This window comes from Chaetura pelagica, unplaced genomic scaffold (genome assembly GCF_000747805.2).
Source record: "Chaetura pelagica isolate M959 unplaced genomic scaffold, ChaPel_1.0 scaffold7, whole genome shotgun sequence".
In the NCBI taxonomy this organism is placed as follows: Eukaryota; Metazoa; Chordata; class Aves; order Apodiformes; family Apodidae; genus Chaetura; species Chaetura pelagica.
In genome coordinates this window covers 2,934,437-2,953,445 of record NW_009953920.1, presented here as the reverse complement: position 1 = coordinate 2,953,445, position 19,009 = coordinate 2,934,437, and the positions used below count along the sequence as shown (strand labels likewise).

At 39.4% G+C, this 19,009-nt stretch overlaps 1 protein-coding gene across 1 annotated transcript in view; it reads right to left on the bottom strand.

Annotated features, from left to right (window-relative positions):
- Positions 1-19,009, bottom strand: part of ADCY1 (adenylate cyclase 1 (brain)) — a 169,320-nt gene that overhangs the window by 61,952 nt on the left and 88,359 nt on the right. Inside the window, 2 exon segments of the mRNA XM_010001548.1 lie at positions 4,484-4,611; positions 17,165-17,276. Coding sequence (XP_009999850.1) covers positions 4,484-4,611; positions 17,165-17,276 — 240 coding nt within the window.

Genomic DNA, 19,009 nt, shown 5'->3' with positions numbered 1-19,009 from the left:
CCCCCGGCAAGGCAGCCGCCGGGGGGAACGGCCTCGCCGCGGGAGGGTAACAACTCCATACAACCCCTCCTTCCTCTCCCCATTCTTGGACACACATCGCAACCTCTTGTAAGGAGGACTGGCTTGCCCTCCTCCCTCTCCCTTGAGCCACAACCCGCTCTTGGAGAGAACATCTTAAGGGCAAAGTACTTTTTGCATTATTTCCCTGAAGTACTTTTGCATGTATCTCTGGTAGCCATTTGCCATTTTTACATTTTTTCCTGAAATTCATCACTTAGTGTAACTGTTCTCGAACAAACCGGCTAATCTGTAAGCTAAACACTGGCCTCAGTAACAACCTGTGAGTGTGGTGAAGGTGCTATTCTAATTTCCGCTCTAAAATACAGTCCCGCAGCGGCCGTTCCTCTGCAAAAGGCGAGCACCACGTTTTCATTTAGAAAGCTCTCCAAACTGGGGGGTGTCCTGACAGCCGGTAGCCTCTGTGACAGCATCTGCTCGCGACACCTACATTGGACAGTTTTAAGACTCAGGACATGATGCTCGCCATTTCCTTTAAACTATAGTATTACCTAGAAAGGTTGGGCCAGATGATCCTTGAGGTCCCTTCCAACCCGGCATTCTATGATTCTGTGATTCAGAAATTTTAACTGTGTAGCTGGGAAAGGAGGAATTAATTTGCAAGTCATAAGTAAAAGCGTTTTGCTTTTGGTGTCACATTAAGGAAGGATTCTTCATTTCTGTTAATGCAGGACATTCTATAACTTGCACTCTGCACTGACTTGTGAACATTGAAAAGAAGCCTCAAAGACAACAGTCTGACACATGCAGAGATAACACTGCATAAATCTTTGCAGCTTTTTCTTTTTTAGATACCTGGTATTCCACAGGTAGTTCAAAAAGCTGTAACATTGATGAATACATGAAACTGACCAATCAGTTTAAGACTTGATTTTTGTTAGGTTTTTAAGTTTAATTTTTCTATGCATTTAATAGGAGAAGACCATAAACTGAGGCTCTGGCTATAGTTGTCTCTTGATCTTCACTAACCATTACATTTTTTAAAGCATTGCCCAGCTGCAGTGGATTTGGCAGGGAGATCAGCATACAGAAAGGGCAGCATAGGACAAGATGTGGGGTGACCAGGACAAGATATCTGGCCTCAATTCAAGTAGGGAACTCTGCAGCCATGAACTGCTGAAGTATATAGCATGTGAGACACCATGAATGTTAGTAATGTGGAGATCTCTTTTGTCCCTATAGGGAATATATGCATACAATTTTTAAGTTATATTTTATGCAACATACAGAAAGGCTTATGCACAGCTCACTGAAAGATTAAATATATCCTTGTCCTACTTCTATTCACTGCAAGTCAGACTCCCTTTATTCAGTATCTGTACCCAGTCAAACAGATGGGAAGGTAAACTCCAGTACCTCCCTAGAGACAACTGGTCTCGTGTTGCAGCCACTAAGAGATGTCCTGCTATAAGACAGGAATGAGAGAGACAGGATCCACTTCGACGCCACCTATAGGGTCTCTTGAGTAATTATTGTAAAGAGGACGTGAGAAACTGGGACAAAAAACCCACTGCTATTCTCCAGATATGTGTGCAAGAGGTGCTAAATAGAACAAAGGCAGGAGAGAGTTCTTCCAGGAAGAAGGCTGCTCCAGTCTCTAGTGACTGGTCCTTCAACCAGGATGGTGCTTCAACCTCAAATGCTCAACATTAGAGGTGCCCTGCCTCCAGCCAGGGGGAGGAGAGGGACAAACAAGTTCACTGGACTGTGTGGATTTGGTGGGCTGGCACATTAGAACCACAAAGTTATAAAGCCTTGGTGGACACTGGTGCACAGTGCACCCTGATGCCATTGAATCATAAAGGGACAGTCCCTCACTTTCTGGAGTGACAGCAGGATCTCAAGAACTGACTGTTATGGAGGCCGATGTGAGACTCACTGGTAAAAAGTGGCAAACGCACCTACCCTGTAGTGACTGGCCCAGATGCTCCATGCATTCTTGGCATAGACTATCTCAAAAAAGGGTTTTTTGGGGACCAAAAGGGGTGGGCTTTTGGCAGAGCAGCTGTAGAGACTGAGGACATCGAACAGCTGCATACCTTACCTGGCCTTTCAGATGACCTTCCTCTAGTGGGGTTGCTGAAGGTTGAAGACCGGCAGGTGCCTATTGCCACTTCAAAAGTTCATAGATGACAATAATGCACCAACAGAGACTCTGTGATTCCCATTCATAAACTGATCCAGTAATTGGAGATCCAAGGAGTGATCAGCAGGACTGTCTCACCCTTCAACAGTCCTATACGGCCAGTGTGAAAGCCTGGTGGCTAGAGGAGGTTAATAGTGGACTATGGTGGCCTGAATGAGGTTACACCACCGCTCATGCTAGTGCCAGACATGCTAGAACTTCAGTACAAGCTGGAGTCGAAAGCAGCCAGGTGGTATGCCACTATCGACATTGCTCATGCCTTTTTCTCTGTTCCTCTAGCACCAGAGTGCAGGCCACAGTTTGCTTTCACCTGGAGAGGAGTCCAGTACATCTAGAATCGACTGCCCCAGGGGTGGAAACACTGCTCAACCATTTGCCATGGACTGATTCATGCTGCACTGGAGAAGGGCGGAGCTCCAGAACACCTGCAGTACATTGATGACAACATCACGTGGGGTGACATGCCAGAAGAAGTTTTCAAGAAAGGTAAAAAGATCATCCAAATTCTTCTAGAAGCTGGTTTTGCTGTGAAAAGAAGCAAGGTCAAGGGGCCTACACAAGAGATCCATCTTCTGGGAATCAGCAAGATGGATGTTGCCAGATCCCAATGGATGTGATTAACAAAATAACAGCTATGGCCCCACTGACTAAGAAACAGCAGCCAATAAATGACAACATGAAACCAGAATGTGCTTCATTTCTAATACTGGTGAACATGAAACATTAAAAAAAGGAAAGTTCAGACAGTTCTGTCACTACCTTCTTTGTACTAATGAAACTGCACAACTAATGAATTAAAGGTTAATGCCAGGTTTAACAGAGGATGAGAGCATCAGCAATAGCTTTCCAACCTTTCCAAAAAAACAAAGACTTTTTAAAATGTCTACAAGGCCTGTATATCTAACTATGCTTCCTTATAAACAGAATATCCATATACTGCTGCAAGAACACACATACGCATAATCTGCAGACTTAGGATATTATTTCAGAATTTTATAGTATCATAGATATTATCATAGATTACAAAGTCTACTATCAGTTTATAATGTTTACAAAGATTATGAACTCACATTGAATGAGAGTGTGAATAAGGATTCATTTACCCAACTCTTTACATTCTGAGAGATTTTGCAAATTAACATTGTAATAAACACATGGATTGATCTAGAAATCAGGGTCAGCCTTCTATTGCTTTAAGTACTTTTCTCTTTTTCTTCCTGTTTTCAAGCCCTCTGCAAAGAAAGCTCAATGAATCCAGGATCACTGAAAAGTTTAAGGCTGATAGGTGACAACAAAAATTTGTGGTAATCTCCATGTTCCCTTAAGGCATTAGCAGGGTTTAAACAACCAGTCATCATTTCCATAGAGAAAAATCCAACTCTTGAGTAAAAATTATTGAAGTCTGTGAGAGGATCATAATACATTCCTTTCTACTCACTTGTGCAAGCTCATTTGAAATGCAATAGTACTGTGCTGACCAGTATATATATACCGAACTAATACAGGTGTGCACTCCTTCTTTTAGTCTCCCTATAAAACACACATGCAAGTACACATACACACACAGAGCAATACAGTAGTGAAGAAACTTCCTGTCTTTATCCCTTTTCTCCTATGTAATGAAATAGATTTTCAGTTCCTGCTAAAAGCTTATTCACAGTTCTTTCATATTCACACCTTTCACTTCGGTAAAATAATGACCAATGCAGATCTCTCAAGCATAAAAAAATTCTTCTGATCAGTAAAGGGAATTTCAAATTACATTTCTGAGAAGGAAAATAAATTTAAGATTTAAACATGACATACAGGAAGAAGAAATTAGTAAGCTATCTTATTGAGAATTCAAACACATACAATATGCACACATCAGGACTGACTTTGAATTGACATACCAGTGAGCAAAATGAACAGTACTTATCCCTGTAAAACAAGAAGTTAGACTCCTTTCTTTGTGGCCAATGACCATAAGAATATTTAGTTGTTTCCTGGTATCTTTTTGTCCCCGAATCAGTACCTGTATGTGCTTCTAAACACTCATACTTGTGCATTTTTTCCTCACAACAATTAAATGGAGTGGAAAATACATGTCTAGAATGTCCCTTCCTAAAATCAGTATCATGTGACCTGAAAGCAACAGTGTGAATCGCTAGGTGGGCACTGCTAGCAGACTTGGCTTTTTTTTTTTTTTCTGAGAATACACTTCTCGAATGCCACGTAATTGTAGCAATCCTTTCCAGGTTCCCCATGAACACTACTTACGTGATGGTGTCAATCATATCAAGTCCCATTTCAACACAGCAATGGGCATGATCTGTTTTGGGTTGGGTCAGTCCTGATACACAGTAGTAACAGTCCCCTAGGATTTTTATTCTTCTGCAATGGTTTTCCTTTAATAAAAAAAGAATGGGAAAAAATGTTATTATTCATATAAATATTCCAGTATTTACAGGATACAACATTCTTCAATACCATGCAATCATTCAGGGAATCCTTTTGTAGTCAAATGAAGTAATCTACAGTTTATGAGATATGAGTTCCATGCACAGAACAGCTGATACACACATTTATTTATAAATCCACACATATATACTGGAGGTCAGCCCCCCACTGTTCAACACACATAGGGTAAGACTGCTTAAAAGTATAGTTCTGAACACCTACTATTCTCTTGCCCTCATATTAGGTCAGTACGAGTTCAAGAGTTGCAATGAGACTTCATTTTTATATTAATCCAAACCAAAGGATTGAAGCCAAACAACTACAGAATATCAGGAAATGTTTGTATTCTGAGAAGCTTAATTTGAAATCAAGTTCCAACTTACCAGGAAAGATTATGTATCTGTCTGTAAAGGTACACACATTTGTGCATTACCAATTCATAAATCACAATCTACACTACAGCATGATCAGTATAAATATTACACACTTTGAGATCAGAAGATACAGGCAGTTTGCAATACCATCAAATATAGCTCCTATTCAAATACAGTTATATTTCTACAGACAAAGAAATCCAGCTAAATCTCTCTCATTTTGGAAAATCAATGATGGCACGTGATGACTACTAAATTGTTCTGAGCAGAAAGTTTATTTCTTAACAGACAGCAAAATGCCTTTAACAAAGCAGTGCCTTTAATAACTATGAGGAGGCCTGAAGAGATGATAGCATCCCTCGTAGCTATGCTATGGCAACTTCTACCCAGTTAGAGTATGGTACAGAAAACTAAATAACCTGATTAAAGGAATCCAAATTACACAGCTGGGACTATTCCAATAAGTGCCATACAAAATCAGGTGGTGTGCATATGATGACAGAGGATTAACAAAAATATAACTTCCCCCAGGGTACTATATAGCAATGTACTATATAGATTTTACTTCAGTGACAGAAGAGGAAAAAGAAGTGGGGAGGAAGGTTTTGGTTGGGGAATTTACAATTTCTGAAAATAAACCACCACCTAATCATACTGGTTTAGCCACTCATAGAGGCACATATTCTCACCCAGTCTCCTATTTACAAGAATCAAAGCCTTCCTGAGTTGACCACACTCTCCAAATCACTGCCCATATTCCAGCTCAGAAGTGACTGGTTATGGCTACTGCCATAACATGACATTTGACATGTCAAACATTATAGCATTTGAGGCTTGTTTTCACATGTTCTTCCAGCAGCAGGCATTCACACACCTGTCTTGTTTGTAAATGTTTCTGAGTATTGAACAAATATTATAAAATGAGAATTAACCTCTGTTAAGGCATGGAAGAAAGCATGCTAACACTGTTGTTGTAAAAATAGCTTTGTTGACTTCTAAATTAACAGTAAATTCAGATTTTCAATCAAAGAAAAGAGCCATCTTTTTGGGTATGCTTTACTAGTAGAAAAGGCTAAGAGTGACTACTTAACATTTCTTCTGCTGTACAGCAACATTTTAAATATACCACTGCTAACATATATATATTAATGAATGAGAGAATAATTATTCTAGAAGCATTATCACCAAGACTTTAGAGTATTCCTGTAGCCTATAGCCACAAAATGCCTCACTGATTTTACTTAAGAGTTTTAATCAGTTATATCGAGATCACTGGCTAAATGGTCTTATATAAGTAAATTATTTATTGATGCACACAAAGTAATAGGCAGATGTCAAAACCAAGGTCTTTGGACAGAAGTCACCAAGTTTTTTTAACAGAAAACACTCATTTCTTTTGTAGAAACCACTAAATTATACTGCCAAAATAAGCTGCTGGAGCAGTCTGTTCCTGAGGGAGTGCACCTCGTGGGAGGGACTCAAGTCGGAAGGGTTCGTGAAAGACTCTCTCCCGTGGGAGGGACCTCGCGGTGTAGCAGGGCAAGACTGAGGATTCCTTCTGGAGGAGGAAGTGGCAGAAAACAACGTGTAATGCACTGACTAAACCCCAGTCCCTGTCCGCCTGCATAGCTGGAGGGGGGAGGTAGAGAAATCGGGAACAAAGTAATTTGTGTCCGGGAAGAAGGGAAGGGTGGGGTGTGGTATTTAAGCTCAGGTTTTGTCTGTGTCCTGTTTGCATTTGGTTACTGATAAATTAAATTGTGGGGGGGTTTCCCCGAATTGAGTTAGTTTTGCTTGTGACCTTAATGGTTGGGTGAACCCTCCTCATCCTTGCCTTGACCCACGAGCTTCTAGTCGGGATTTTATCCCCCCGGTCCACAGTGGGAGAGGGGTGAGCAAGCGTGGTTCTTTGTTGTCAGCGATGCCTAAGCCACGACAAGTAACTACCAAAAAAATGCCTCATCCTAGTTACTTGGTAATGTGCAGTACTGCACATTTTATAACAGATTACACAAAATTACCATCAGACTGGCACAGCACAGTCTTAGCGCCTTGGTAGATAGTCTGAGAAAGGAAAATACCAGAACAGAGCTTGATTTATTACCACTTTTCCAATTTCTGGAGATATATTAATTTTGGCAGACGACATATGGCTAAATCAACTGCTGGTTTTGAAATCGTCACTCTGTTCTTTATCAGATGTTATACTCCCTATCCTTATTTATAATAATTAATATACAGTCATCTCTAGCAAAATCGTTTCTTTTTCTCAACATGTGAGACAGACTTCCAGGAAGGACAGAAGTAGGGCAGCTTTGTAAGAGCAATCTTTTTAAGGACTGATATGCAAATTAACAAAACAAGTTCTTTCCCTCTCTTTTGTTTCCTCAGCAACATTCAGAGAAGCCGTTGCCTCGGCAACATTTTCAGATTTGTGACAGTGATTAATTCAAGTGTGATAGTTAAAAATACTAGTCACAGTGATACAAGCAATGTCTGTTTAGACACAGTTGGTAATTTCGTTTTATGCCCATGATAAAAAAAACACCAGAGATCGCTAGCACTGCATTAGTCAGTTTGTCCACCTGCGGTGTCCATTGAGATGTTTCCAAGCGGATCTGCAGAATTCCCTCTGGCACAACTGCCAGTCACAGGTTTGTCAGTGTGAAATGGAAGCCCAGCTTGGAAAGCAGTAGATACTTCAAAGTCGCTAAGATCTTTCTTTACACTTTTAGGCCAGCATTTTATAAAGCAGTTCATTCTACCCGTCTCTTGGTAGAACGGCAGAACGGGGAGGGGAGGAGGGGCTTCTGTTTCAAACAACTCTGGGTTTTTGCTGCTGTTGTAGTTCTTTGTTTAAATATATTTTGCAGAAAGCCTGAAGGCTACCAACTTAGACTGCAAAACTGGAAATTAAACCATTAACTGTATATTCTCATACTGTACAAGACACATTGTTTTGTATACTCAGGATAAGGGGTTTTTTAAATAAAAGGGAAAATAATTTACAGTTTATATATATATCTATCTATCTAAAAGGTTGTATTAAAGAAATAAATTTTTTTAAGGTGCTTTCAGGCCTCTCCCAGCAGAATACATATGCAAACAGCTAGGTGTTCTTCTGAACAGAGATCGTATAGGTTAGTGCAAAGGCTTTTACAGCAGGATCTTTCCTCACATGTCAGATTGCAACAATTATTGTTGCTGGGGTTTTTTTGGTCGGTTGTGTCTGGGTTTTGGTTTTTGTTGGGTTTGTTTGTTTGGGGTTTTTTTGTTTTGTTGTTTGTTGGTTCAGTTTTTTTATAGTCTATCCAAGTTATTCTTTGTTGCATTAACAGATCCAAAGTCAGGGATGTTTCTTGTAACACTTTCTGGTAGCAAAAGAGCTTCTTTAAAGCTTTTAGTAATTTTAGTTATGGCAGATGCTAAGGCAGGGAAAAGTTCCTTATTCTGCCTTCTGTCACTGCAACAGTCTATGTATTTCTGCATACTCGTGTCATCATGGTATGTAAGCACCTATCAAAGTGCACCAAAAACGAAAGACAGACAATTTTAAAAAGCAAGATTTAAAACCTAAACCTTGAACTCTCTCTCATAACTCCACTAAATGTAGTGGAATTATACCAAGGATGAGTATGACCATGTGTGACTTAATTACAATATGTTTTATACTTATATGCATCCATTTATTTTTATGCAAGCCTGCTGGGAACCTGGTTTGCAGTTGTGCTCTTCAGACTGTTACTGCCCTACCCTCCTGGAATCAGAATTTATGAGTAGGAGGAATTTCATCTACCCATTAATTAGAAAGACACTTTTTTTTGCTGTTCTACTAATTAAAAATGCACCAGCTAAGGGTACAAAAAAATTCTTTACTATATTCAGCCGATTTGAATTTAGTCATGCTGTGCAGAGTGGAAGAAAAAATCAATAAGGCCTACAAAAAGATGCATAAGCAGTGAATTCTGTTTCCTCTAACTCAGACCCTATTAAACTAACCCTCTCATAGAATGTTTTTGGACACAAGTAGTAGTAACATTTAGTTTTGTTCAGGCTAGAAAAATTAGAACAAGAGTTTGATCACTACTACAATTCTTATTAATTGCAAAGTTATGTCTTAAAAGGAAAAAAAAAAAAAAAAGAGATAACCAAAACCTACACATGTCCAGGTTCAACTATATAAGAGTTGGGGGAAAAGGGAGGAGGATCTATTAGGCTTGAACTTAGACGGAATCCTTCTCTCTTTCAGGGAAAGGCTTTGGTATCCTCACCAAACTTCAGACTTCAGCATGAGTGAGACCTCTGGGTGTTGCCCCACATAGTTTCAAAGTAGTACCAGAGGAGCATAGCATGCAGCAGAGGAGTGGAAGGAGATGCACTGGCAACCCAGGGGTGGGTGGGGTCTTGAGCTCAAAGCACTTTCATGCCTCCCCTGTCCATTTTCTGCCTGTAACAGAATTTGTGGGGGAAAAAAACACACATTGTCCTAGTCCGTGGAAAACTACTGTTAGCTAAATATTTTCTTTACATATTGAAGAGATGTCTTGGGTAGACAGAACCATCAAAATGCAACTCTCCGATGGCTCAGTTTTCACTGAGAGTAGAATTAATTCTGAGGGGATAGTGGTGAACTCTGGGGGCTGAAGAAGGAATATAAACTATTCTCCTAGCTCTGCCACTGCTGTAAAGAGCTTTGCTACAGTGCAATAGAGGTCACCCTCCCGCACAGACATTCAATGAGCCACAAGGAAGATCAGTGATTCTGAAGAATCGACCCATCACAGAAGTACTTTTGTGTTTATTGCCCTTCATATTTTTCTTGTTGTTTTACTTCCTTCTTGGTTTATCAGTAAGTTTCATTTCAAAAGACCTATTCCAACAGTTTCTTCTGAACAGCCTGCTCAGAGCTGAACTGTTTGTATCAGCTAGGCAAAGGGGATCAAATTTTCCATTTGTCAGCATGGCACCATGGGTTTCAGAGGCACTTCACTAATTTATACCAGCCATCCCTCTAATCCTCAGGGACCCAAGCCCTAATTCAATAATCCAAGCTAACCAAATCACAATTATAGCCCTTTCATTATCGTGTAAAACAGCTTTTGGGAGAAGAAATGCAAAGCACCTCTAAAATTCTGCAAAGATATAAAATAGCAATAAAACACACTTCCTGTTTATCTTGCTTCACAAACCTAGAACTTCACTCTGCTTCAAAAGATGTCTTGAGAGACAATAAGAAATGATTCACCACTATTACCACTGCAGTGTATTTTCAATCTATTTAACATTAGCAATATATTTAACATTTATAGCACTTTAGGCAAAAGTCCTATTCATCTCAATAGAAAATTTCATTATAGAGCTTTAAATCACTCAAGAAGTTAAGATAAATTTATCTGTATTACAGATGTGTATGGAGACATAAAAGAGATTGGAAGAAAGAACAGTATTTTTTACTACATATTCTAAAGCGGCAATGGCATCTTTATTCAGTTTCATTAAATTTGTCCATTAGATTGGAACATAAGTGGAAAAGAACCCGACGTTTTGACTATCATGCTGTATAAATACGTGCATCCAAACACATATATGTTTATGTACTGTCGTGGTAACTAAACCAGAACATGTACAACCTGCACAGACACAATAGTTCTGCAAGTTTACCTCTATCCTCTTGCATTTATAGAAAACATATGTGATAAATTAAATTTTTTATATTCATCCTCTGGACTACTGAGATACTAGTAAAGCTCAGCCTGACAGTTACAGTCTGGTAGAGGATATCTAGGTGTTTCTACATGTTTCTGGCATGACTAGTGCCCTCCTTCCTTTACTCAAAAGTATTGTTAATGCGTTAAATGCTCCAAGCACCTTTGGAAGGGCATAGTACAGTGTTCTGTTGTTAAGGAAATGGTGAAGGACAAGCCACCCTCCTTCAGGGGTGGATTGGAAGGCAGTGGATTGGTTGGAGTTAGTTGGAAGGCTGTGAAGTGCAAATAAGCAATATGCTATCAAATTATTAATTTAAGTTCAGTGCATGGTGAGAGGGAGAGATCCTTTATAAGAGATCAGTTAGCATTTTTGATATGTACATTTTTCTTCTATATTTAATGTCCTTATAAAATTAAACAAAACTTAAAAGATTTTTATTTTTTTTTCCCCTCAGCTCTGGAACTCCATTTTGTGCATCAAAGAGTTTAAGAGAAAACAAAACCAAAAAACATTTTGTAGGAAGGACAATCCAGTGAAAGTCTCTTAGACTGCAGCAGTATTCACAAAAGATGTACCTAGGTGCAGAAAAAGATGACTGGTTTTAGATTCACAAGCACCAACCCCACTTTAAACCACCTTTGAAAGGGCCCTCTTTCTTTACCAATGAAAAGTAAGCCTACTTAGGCTAACTTCTCACAGATAAATCTGTGAAAATCATAGAATCACAAAATCATAGAATGGTTTGGGTTTGAAGTAACCTTTAAAGATCATCTAGTTCCAACCTCCCCGTCACAGGCAGTGACATTTTACACTAGATCAGGTTGCTCTAAGATCCATTCAACCTGACCTTGAACATTTCCAGGCCTGGGGTATTCATAACTTCTCTGGGCATCCTGTTCAGTGTTTCACAGCCCTAATCATAAAGAATTCCTTTCTTATATCTCATCTACACCTACTCTCTTTCAGTTTAAACCTTTGCCCCTTGTGCTATCAGTAAAGACACTGGTAAAAAGTCTCTTGCAGACTTTCTTATTAGCTACCCCCCTCCCCCCCCCTTTTTTTTTTTTAATTGAAAGATCTTGGAGCCTTCTCTTCTCCAGGCTGAACAATGTCAACTCTCCCAGTCTTTCTTTCTAGGAGGGGTGTTTCAGCCTTCTGATTATTTGTTACTCTCTTCTGGACCCAGTCAAGTTATGTCTATGTGTTTCTTGTGCTGGGGGCCCCAGGGCAGGATGCAAAGGTTACTTATGCTATCTGCAACTTTCATTAATGACAAACAGTTTTTACTTTTTTCTTTCAGTAAAACAAAATAATTTACCGACATGGTTTCTCTGTGTAGTATCCAAATCCATTTTAATAACTATGCTGAATGTGGGCTGCAACATATGAGAGATTACTGAAGCCAGCTTATCAGATAAACTTCATAGTAAAACCCTGAGTGCAATGCAGGGACATGGAAACTACAACTAGCTCCATTACATTGCAACATGCCAATAGTGATAATACACTTCTGAAAATTGTCCAGCCCATTATAAATTTCATTGAATCCTGTCAATTACTGCTTACATATTTTAACATTTCTTTACACTGCAGTTTTAAACTGTTGGGTTTAAAAATCCTGAAAATTATTTTTATGACTTTTAATGGAGTAACACCAGCAAATAGGTTTCCCAGTTTACACTAGTTCTTGCACAGCTGCTAGTCCCAGAATAAAAAAAAAACAAAAACAAAAACAAAACCCTTGAGAATGAACTAACTGAAAGACAAGAGTTAAATTCAAGCAAGGTAATGGAGGCATACTCATAGCAGTAACAGTTAGCACAGACTTAACAAGAAGCACTTCTACTGAGTGTCAGAAATAATAGGAAAGGAAAACAAATCTGGTTACAGTAAGTACATTTGAAAATAGCTTGGTAGGGTTTGATTGAAGAAAGCTGCCCATCTCTGTATGAGCATCTGTAAGCTTGTAATTCAGTAGTGTATTTGTGAAGTCATGACAAATTACTACCAACACAGGAGCCATATGAACAAATGTAGCATTATTCAGGATAGGTATAAAAAGGAAGGCATTTTGTTTCAAATGCTTTCCCTCAATTTTATTGGAACTTATATATGCTGACCTGCAGTAACCTACTAGTTCTTGGCCTACCTTTTCTGCGCATTCCCATTCTAATAAGAAATTCTTCCCTTCTCCACATGGAGAGCAATTTTACAAAACTAAAAAGTTAAATGTTTAGTCCTGAAGAGTGAAAACCTCTTTAGCAGTCATATACATGGAAAAGAAAAAGGATTTTAGCAAAAACATTTTGCACAAATCATGACTGATATGCATGCTCGTCTCCTTCCCAGCTTTCATTGTGTCCTTTCAGATGCTGTCTTTTTATGAAGAGAAATATCTCAGGAGAAAAAAATAAAGTCTAAAAAATACACTATAAAATGTTGAAAAACTAAGCTCTACATTTCAGGAAACAGATATTTTTACTGATTCTACTAGAAACGCCAGAATAGAGAGAATTCTAAAAAAACGGTCACATTTATGCACCAACAAAAGTATGAAATTCAGTCATGCTCAAACAAAAAAGCATGAGAAATCTTCCAACAGCAAATCACTGGAAATGACCATTCCCCTTTGCTTGGCGCAATTGCTGAAAAATGACAACAGGAGAAGAACTAGCAAGGTATTCTATACAGCTGGCTATAAAGAAAGTAGTTTCCAGAAAGATTTCCATAAACTTCAAGGAGATAAAAGGTCTGGATTGGGAAGAGCAAAGCTGACTGCTCTGAGGATAGTGCTTCTGGACTCTGCAGGAGGCATGGTCCTTGCTAGGCTGAGGAGAGGCCCTGGAGGCTGCTCCTCTGATGCGCTGTTATGCCCCGCATAACAGATCTGTGCATGAGCAAAGGATTCCAGGTAGGACTGTGTATGCCGAATACATTAGACAGCTAAAATATGCACCTGGGTTATCAGTCAAACTTCTTCTACAACACTGACGTGAAACAGGCACATCTGGAGAGCAATCAGACATCTTTGAATGACACACACTGAACTTGAGAAATAGCTTTCTCTATGCTAACTGCACAAGTAATAAAAGCAGTAAGTTTCAGTACAAATACCCACACTCCAAGCACCTGAAGCTGATCAGAATAATCCAATACAGTCCTATACAAAGACATAAATCTCAAATTAGCAGAACACAAACTCAGGAAGAATTTAAGACAAAGAATTAACATACAAATGACAGAATCATCTTACCTAAAAGGTACCATAGGGGAGGTTAAGCAAGACCTAACCTCTGTGGTATCTACCCATTTATAAAGTGTGTCAAATTATCTTTCTCCCTGGAAAATGTCCCGCAGACACGTACTTTAGCTTCACATCATACACACATCACTAGTCCCTCATCCAATAGTCACCGGTATATTCATTAAGACCACTTTAATTTTAGAAATATTGCTTCCTTAGGTGTGTCTAGGAGACCTCTCCAAGTAGCTCAGAACCAGACTCGAGCTTTCATGCATAATCTGCCTCTGTGGGATCCTGTGTCTGAACTTTCAAGGTAACTTTAGCAAACAAGTCTCCTTAAAATTACTCTTTGTAAATATCCCCCCCTAGTGCACACATAAATTTCCACAGAGAAGGATTATGTGCTGTAAGTTTATGTTTTCTAGCACTAACCTTCCCATCTTAACCAGCATGCAAAACTATTAATTTCTTATTTTAAAAAAATACATCATAATTATATTTATATAAATATAAAGCATTCTATAGATTCAGAAGAATAAATTTCTTAAAGTGCTTCTAGGAACAGCTAGTTCAAAGCACAGCAAAGGGCTGAACTTGACAGTTAAAAAAAACCACACTGGACCTTTGCCTAAGGCTCAGGAGCAACATTGTTAAGTTCAATATCTTCAAAGCTGAACAGGTATTCAGTTAACTATGAAATTTAGAAAGTCAAAATTGTTAAAAGCTAAGATTCACATGGTAAAATGAGCTGTACAAGATAAGCATTTGGAAAACATATTTTCTTTACAGATTAATACAAAAGAAATAACATGATAAAAATACAAATAATTTCTAGTACAGAGTAAGAAGATCAGGAAATTTCTTCCTTCTCTATTAAGAGAATGGACAAGCAAACTTTCCAAGAATTTGAATGACAATAAATTGAAATCTAAGGTTTGCCTTCAGAACTCCTTGCCACGAGCTATAACTATGTTTGAAGCTATCGCTCTTTAAAAAAAGGCATAGCATTTCAAAAAGAGTAAAACTACTTGTACTTGCCTTACCAAAAAAATCAAACAAATAGAATATATATAGAAAAAAATAATAATGCTAAAGAGCATAAACCAGCTTCTATATGTCAGATGGTTGTATTGTCCCAGATTCCTCCTTTTTTATGTCTGAAGACCTGGTTCTGGTCAGCTTCAGAGTTATACTGTTAAAAAGCAATGACTCACTATTTCTGCAGTGTGTCAAAATGTCAAAATGCCAACTCTTCATGAGACTCCCAGCAAATACATGCTGCCTTTCACTTACTACACTTCCCACAGTGGTGACAAGGATTTTTTTAAGTGTTACAGTTTTAAGACAGGACAGTTATTTTAACAAAGGTTGACATAAACCGTCCCTTCCAGTTGACATTGCTTCCTAAGAAGCAGAAGCACACAGTATGCACTCTCAAAGATCAGCCTTTAGCAGTCACAGGAAACATACCTATCCACGATTTCATTTTTCTTTAAAGGCCCTGTAGTCTCCTCCTTCGTAACTCTGCATACTATAGTACAGCACTGTTTTAAAACAAGTGCAATTCTCTGTTGACCTAATAATGAATATATAGAAGTTATTTTAGCCAAAGTATCAGAACTCTTCTGAAAGACACTTCCAAGCACATTTCATGACTGCAGAAAGACACAGTATAACAGGTCTCCCTTCACCACTTCAGAAGGTGGCAACTCAAGCTCCTATGTTATGTCCTTAATCACACTCTGATGCAGCACAGTCTGAACTGGAAGGACAAGTAAATAATAAAGCATAGCGGAAAGAAACAGATTTATTTTCAAATTTGGAAAAAGAATGCATGTAGGCTGAATAGAAAAGCTAAGGCTTTTTAGCTCTTTTGCTACTTCTTATCTGCTTCTTCCCTGACAAACAACTGGCCTTGAACCAAAAGCTGGCATCTGCCTGGTACCCTGACTTCAGGTGTCACTAACATCTCCAGTTGGCTGCACTGGGCCACTGCTAAGAAAGCAAGAGTAGTGCAGTGGCCATGTTCCAGGCTTCAAAACCTCACGTTTCATAGCCACCTGCATTTCTGTGTGCACCTGTGGGATGTCATGTTATGCCAGAGTACTCCCATGTTATTACATTGCCCTGTGTTTCACAGCTTAGAAGGCTGGTTGACATTTGAAGCATGAAATTCAGTAATAAAACGGAAGTAAAGAAACTATTTTAACTTTTTAGGCCATTTAAACTCTTGCCAGTGACCATCTGAATGGCAGTCTCTTAATTCTAGAGGTACAAATCTCTGAAGTACTCTGGGCTGGTGACCTGCACTCTTCTATGAAGTACTGCCAGTAGATCCAGTGATGAACTGATTACACGAAGGCTTACGAATGTTTTACAAATTCATACCAAAACCCAGCACCTCCATTACACCTATACTCAGCATCTAAGTTAATCTTCTGTTTTTCTTGGAAAAAGGGAACACACCATATTTTCCCTCTGTTCTGACTTGAACAGAAGATCTAGAGCAAATCAGTAACTAAGGATAGGTCTTCCTCAACCTTGACATCTTGAGGAGCAGGTTTCTTTCTCATAGATGCAATGTGTCCACAGGCTTCTGATCTCTTATGTGGAAGACTACATAAAGGAAAAGCAAGTTTGAACTGAAAAAATGTGGATGCTGCTCATGGTGGAGACTTGAAGAGATATGTTCTCTAGGCTGCTGCAGAGTCTGAAGACAGGATAGCTGGATAGTAGAAGAGCATAATTTATGTGAGGTGATACTTCTCAGCAATGAAGGCTCTGAGAACATAGCTGGACAACAAGATAGATTGATCAATTTGTGCTATATTCAAGGGGAAAAAAACTTTTCAGCATTTTGTGAAATGTAATTTGAAACAAAACATGTGGCTTTTTCAGGCATATGCATTCCTCTCACTTCTTGTCAAATGCTTGTGGTACCATTAGACTGCTCAGAGTTATAGGCAAGGAAAAATTTTCTTATTTTTAAAATTTGGGGGGGGGGGGAATCTGGCACAGTGTCAGTGCGATGACCAAAACATAAGCTTCAGTTACGATATGGATCCCACATTGCCTAAAAATAGCTTATCTAAAAAGCTACCATCATTTCTGTGCTCATGCATAATTTTTCAGAAGGGAATTTAAATTAAATTGAAATAAGAATGTTGTACTTACTGTAGCTAATTCATCAAATTTGCCAAAGAGCTCATTAAGCAGCTTCACCAGCTCTTGGGCAGTACACTGTGATGCCAAACTAGTGAACCCCACGATGTCTGCAAACAAAATGCTGTAAAAAAGGAAAAAGACACAGGGATATCAGCACAGAAGACATCTTTAAATATTGCTTTACAGCATGAATGTGACCCAAGGCAAGAACTCAAACAAGTGCTGAAATGCTACAAACAAAGCTGCAACAAAAATGTCAAAGATTCAGACAAAGAGGCCTCAGTGTGGTGCTTTCAACTGTTGTAAACAACTTTGGGACACCTTCAATGCCTATATACCTGTCCTCTGTACCTATTTGGTGTACATATGGCAAAGCACCTCATTAATGAGTTTCACCCATAAGCACTGCAGCGGCACAGAGAATAATTGTTTCTCCTCTTTATAGCTGGAATCTTCTCAGCTCAATTGGTTTCAAAGACAATTTTTGCACTGGTAGAGTTCGCAGCAAAACTGATAAACCTTGCTTGAGATTTACTAAGTACTTAAAGATTGGAGTTAATGACTTGCATATGGTAGCTTCATTATGTGGTTTTATGGCTCCTTGTGAGGAGCTAGAAAAGCAGGACTAACAAGTCCTGTTTCCCATTCACCATTACCTAGTCTAAACTCTCCCATGAAGCTACCAAAAAGAGCAAAAACAACTCCTGACTCAGTGTCTGCTTCTGTAACTTCATTTAATCAAGTTGCTAAAATCTCTTGTCCACCAGAGCAGAGTAGGCAACATCTCAGCACAAAAAAAAAAGCTCATCCAAAATTCAGTGGCTTTAATTTACAAACAGAGCCTCCATGTTGCCATATTAATCCGTGGGGTAGTCTCCCCACACTCTTCTTTTAGCATGTTTTAGGTTCAGGGAAACAGAATCACAGAATCATTCTGGTTGGAAAAAACCTTTAATATCATCAGTCCAACCATAACCTCACTCTACCAACCATTACCTTAACTTTATCAAGTCTAGAGTTAAACCATATTCCTAAGCACCACATTTATGCGTGTTTTAAACATCTCCAGGGATGGTGATTCAACCACCTCCCTGGGCAGCCTGTTCCAGTTCTTAATTACCCTTTCAGTGAAGAAGTTTCTTCTAATATCCAATGTAAACTGCCCCTGGTGCAACTTGAAACCATTTCCTCTTGTCTTGTTGCTAGTTGCTAGGGAGAAGAGACCAAAGCCCGCCTCGTTCCAACCACCTTTCAGGTAGCTGTAGAGAGTGGTAAGGTCTCCCCTCAGCCTCCTTTTCTCCATACTAAAAAACCCAGTTCCCCTAGCCACTCCTCATAAGACTTGCTCTCCAGACCCTTCACTAGTTTTGTTGCCCTTCTTTGGACTTGCTCCAGCACCTCGATGTCTCTCTTGCAGTGGGGAACCCAAAACTGAGAACAGTATTCAAGGTGCTGCTTCACCAGTGCTGAGAACAGGGGGCCAGTCACTTCCCTAGTCCTGCTGTGAAATACAGGCCAGGATGCTGTTGGCCTTCTTGGCCATCTGGGCACATTGCTGGCTCATGTTCAGCCATTGATCAATGCCTCCACGTCCTTTTATGCCGGGCAGCTTTCCAGCCACTCTCCCCCAGTCCTGTAGTGTTGCATGGGGTTGTTGTAACCCAAGTGAAGGACACAGCACTCGGCCTTGTTGAATCTCATACAATTGGCCTCGGCCCATCAATCCAGCCTATAAAGATCCCTCTGCAGAGCCATCCTACCTCAAACAGATCAACACTCCCACCCCCACCCAACCTGGTGTCATCTGCAAATTTACTCTTGCACCTCGAAGTCTTACTTCTTGAATAATGTCCA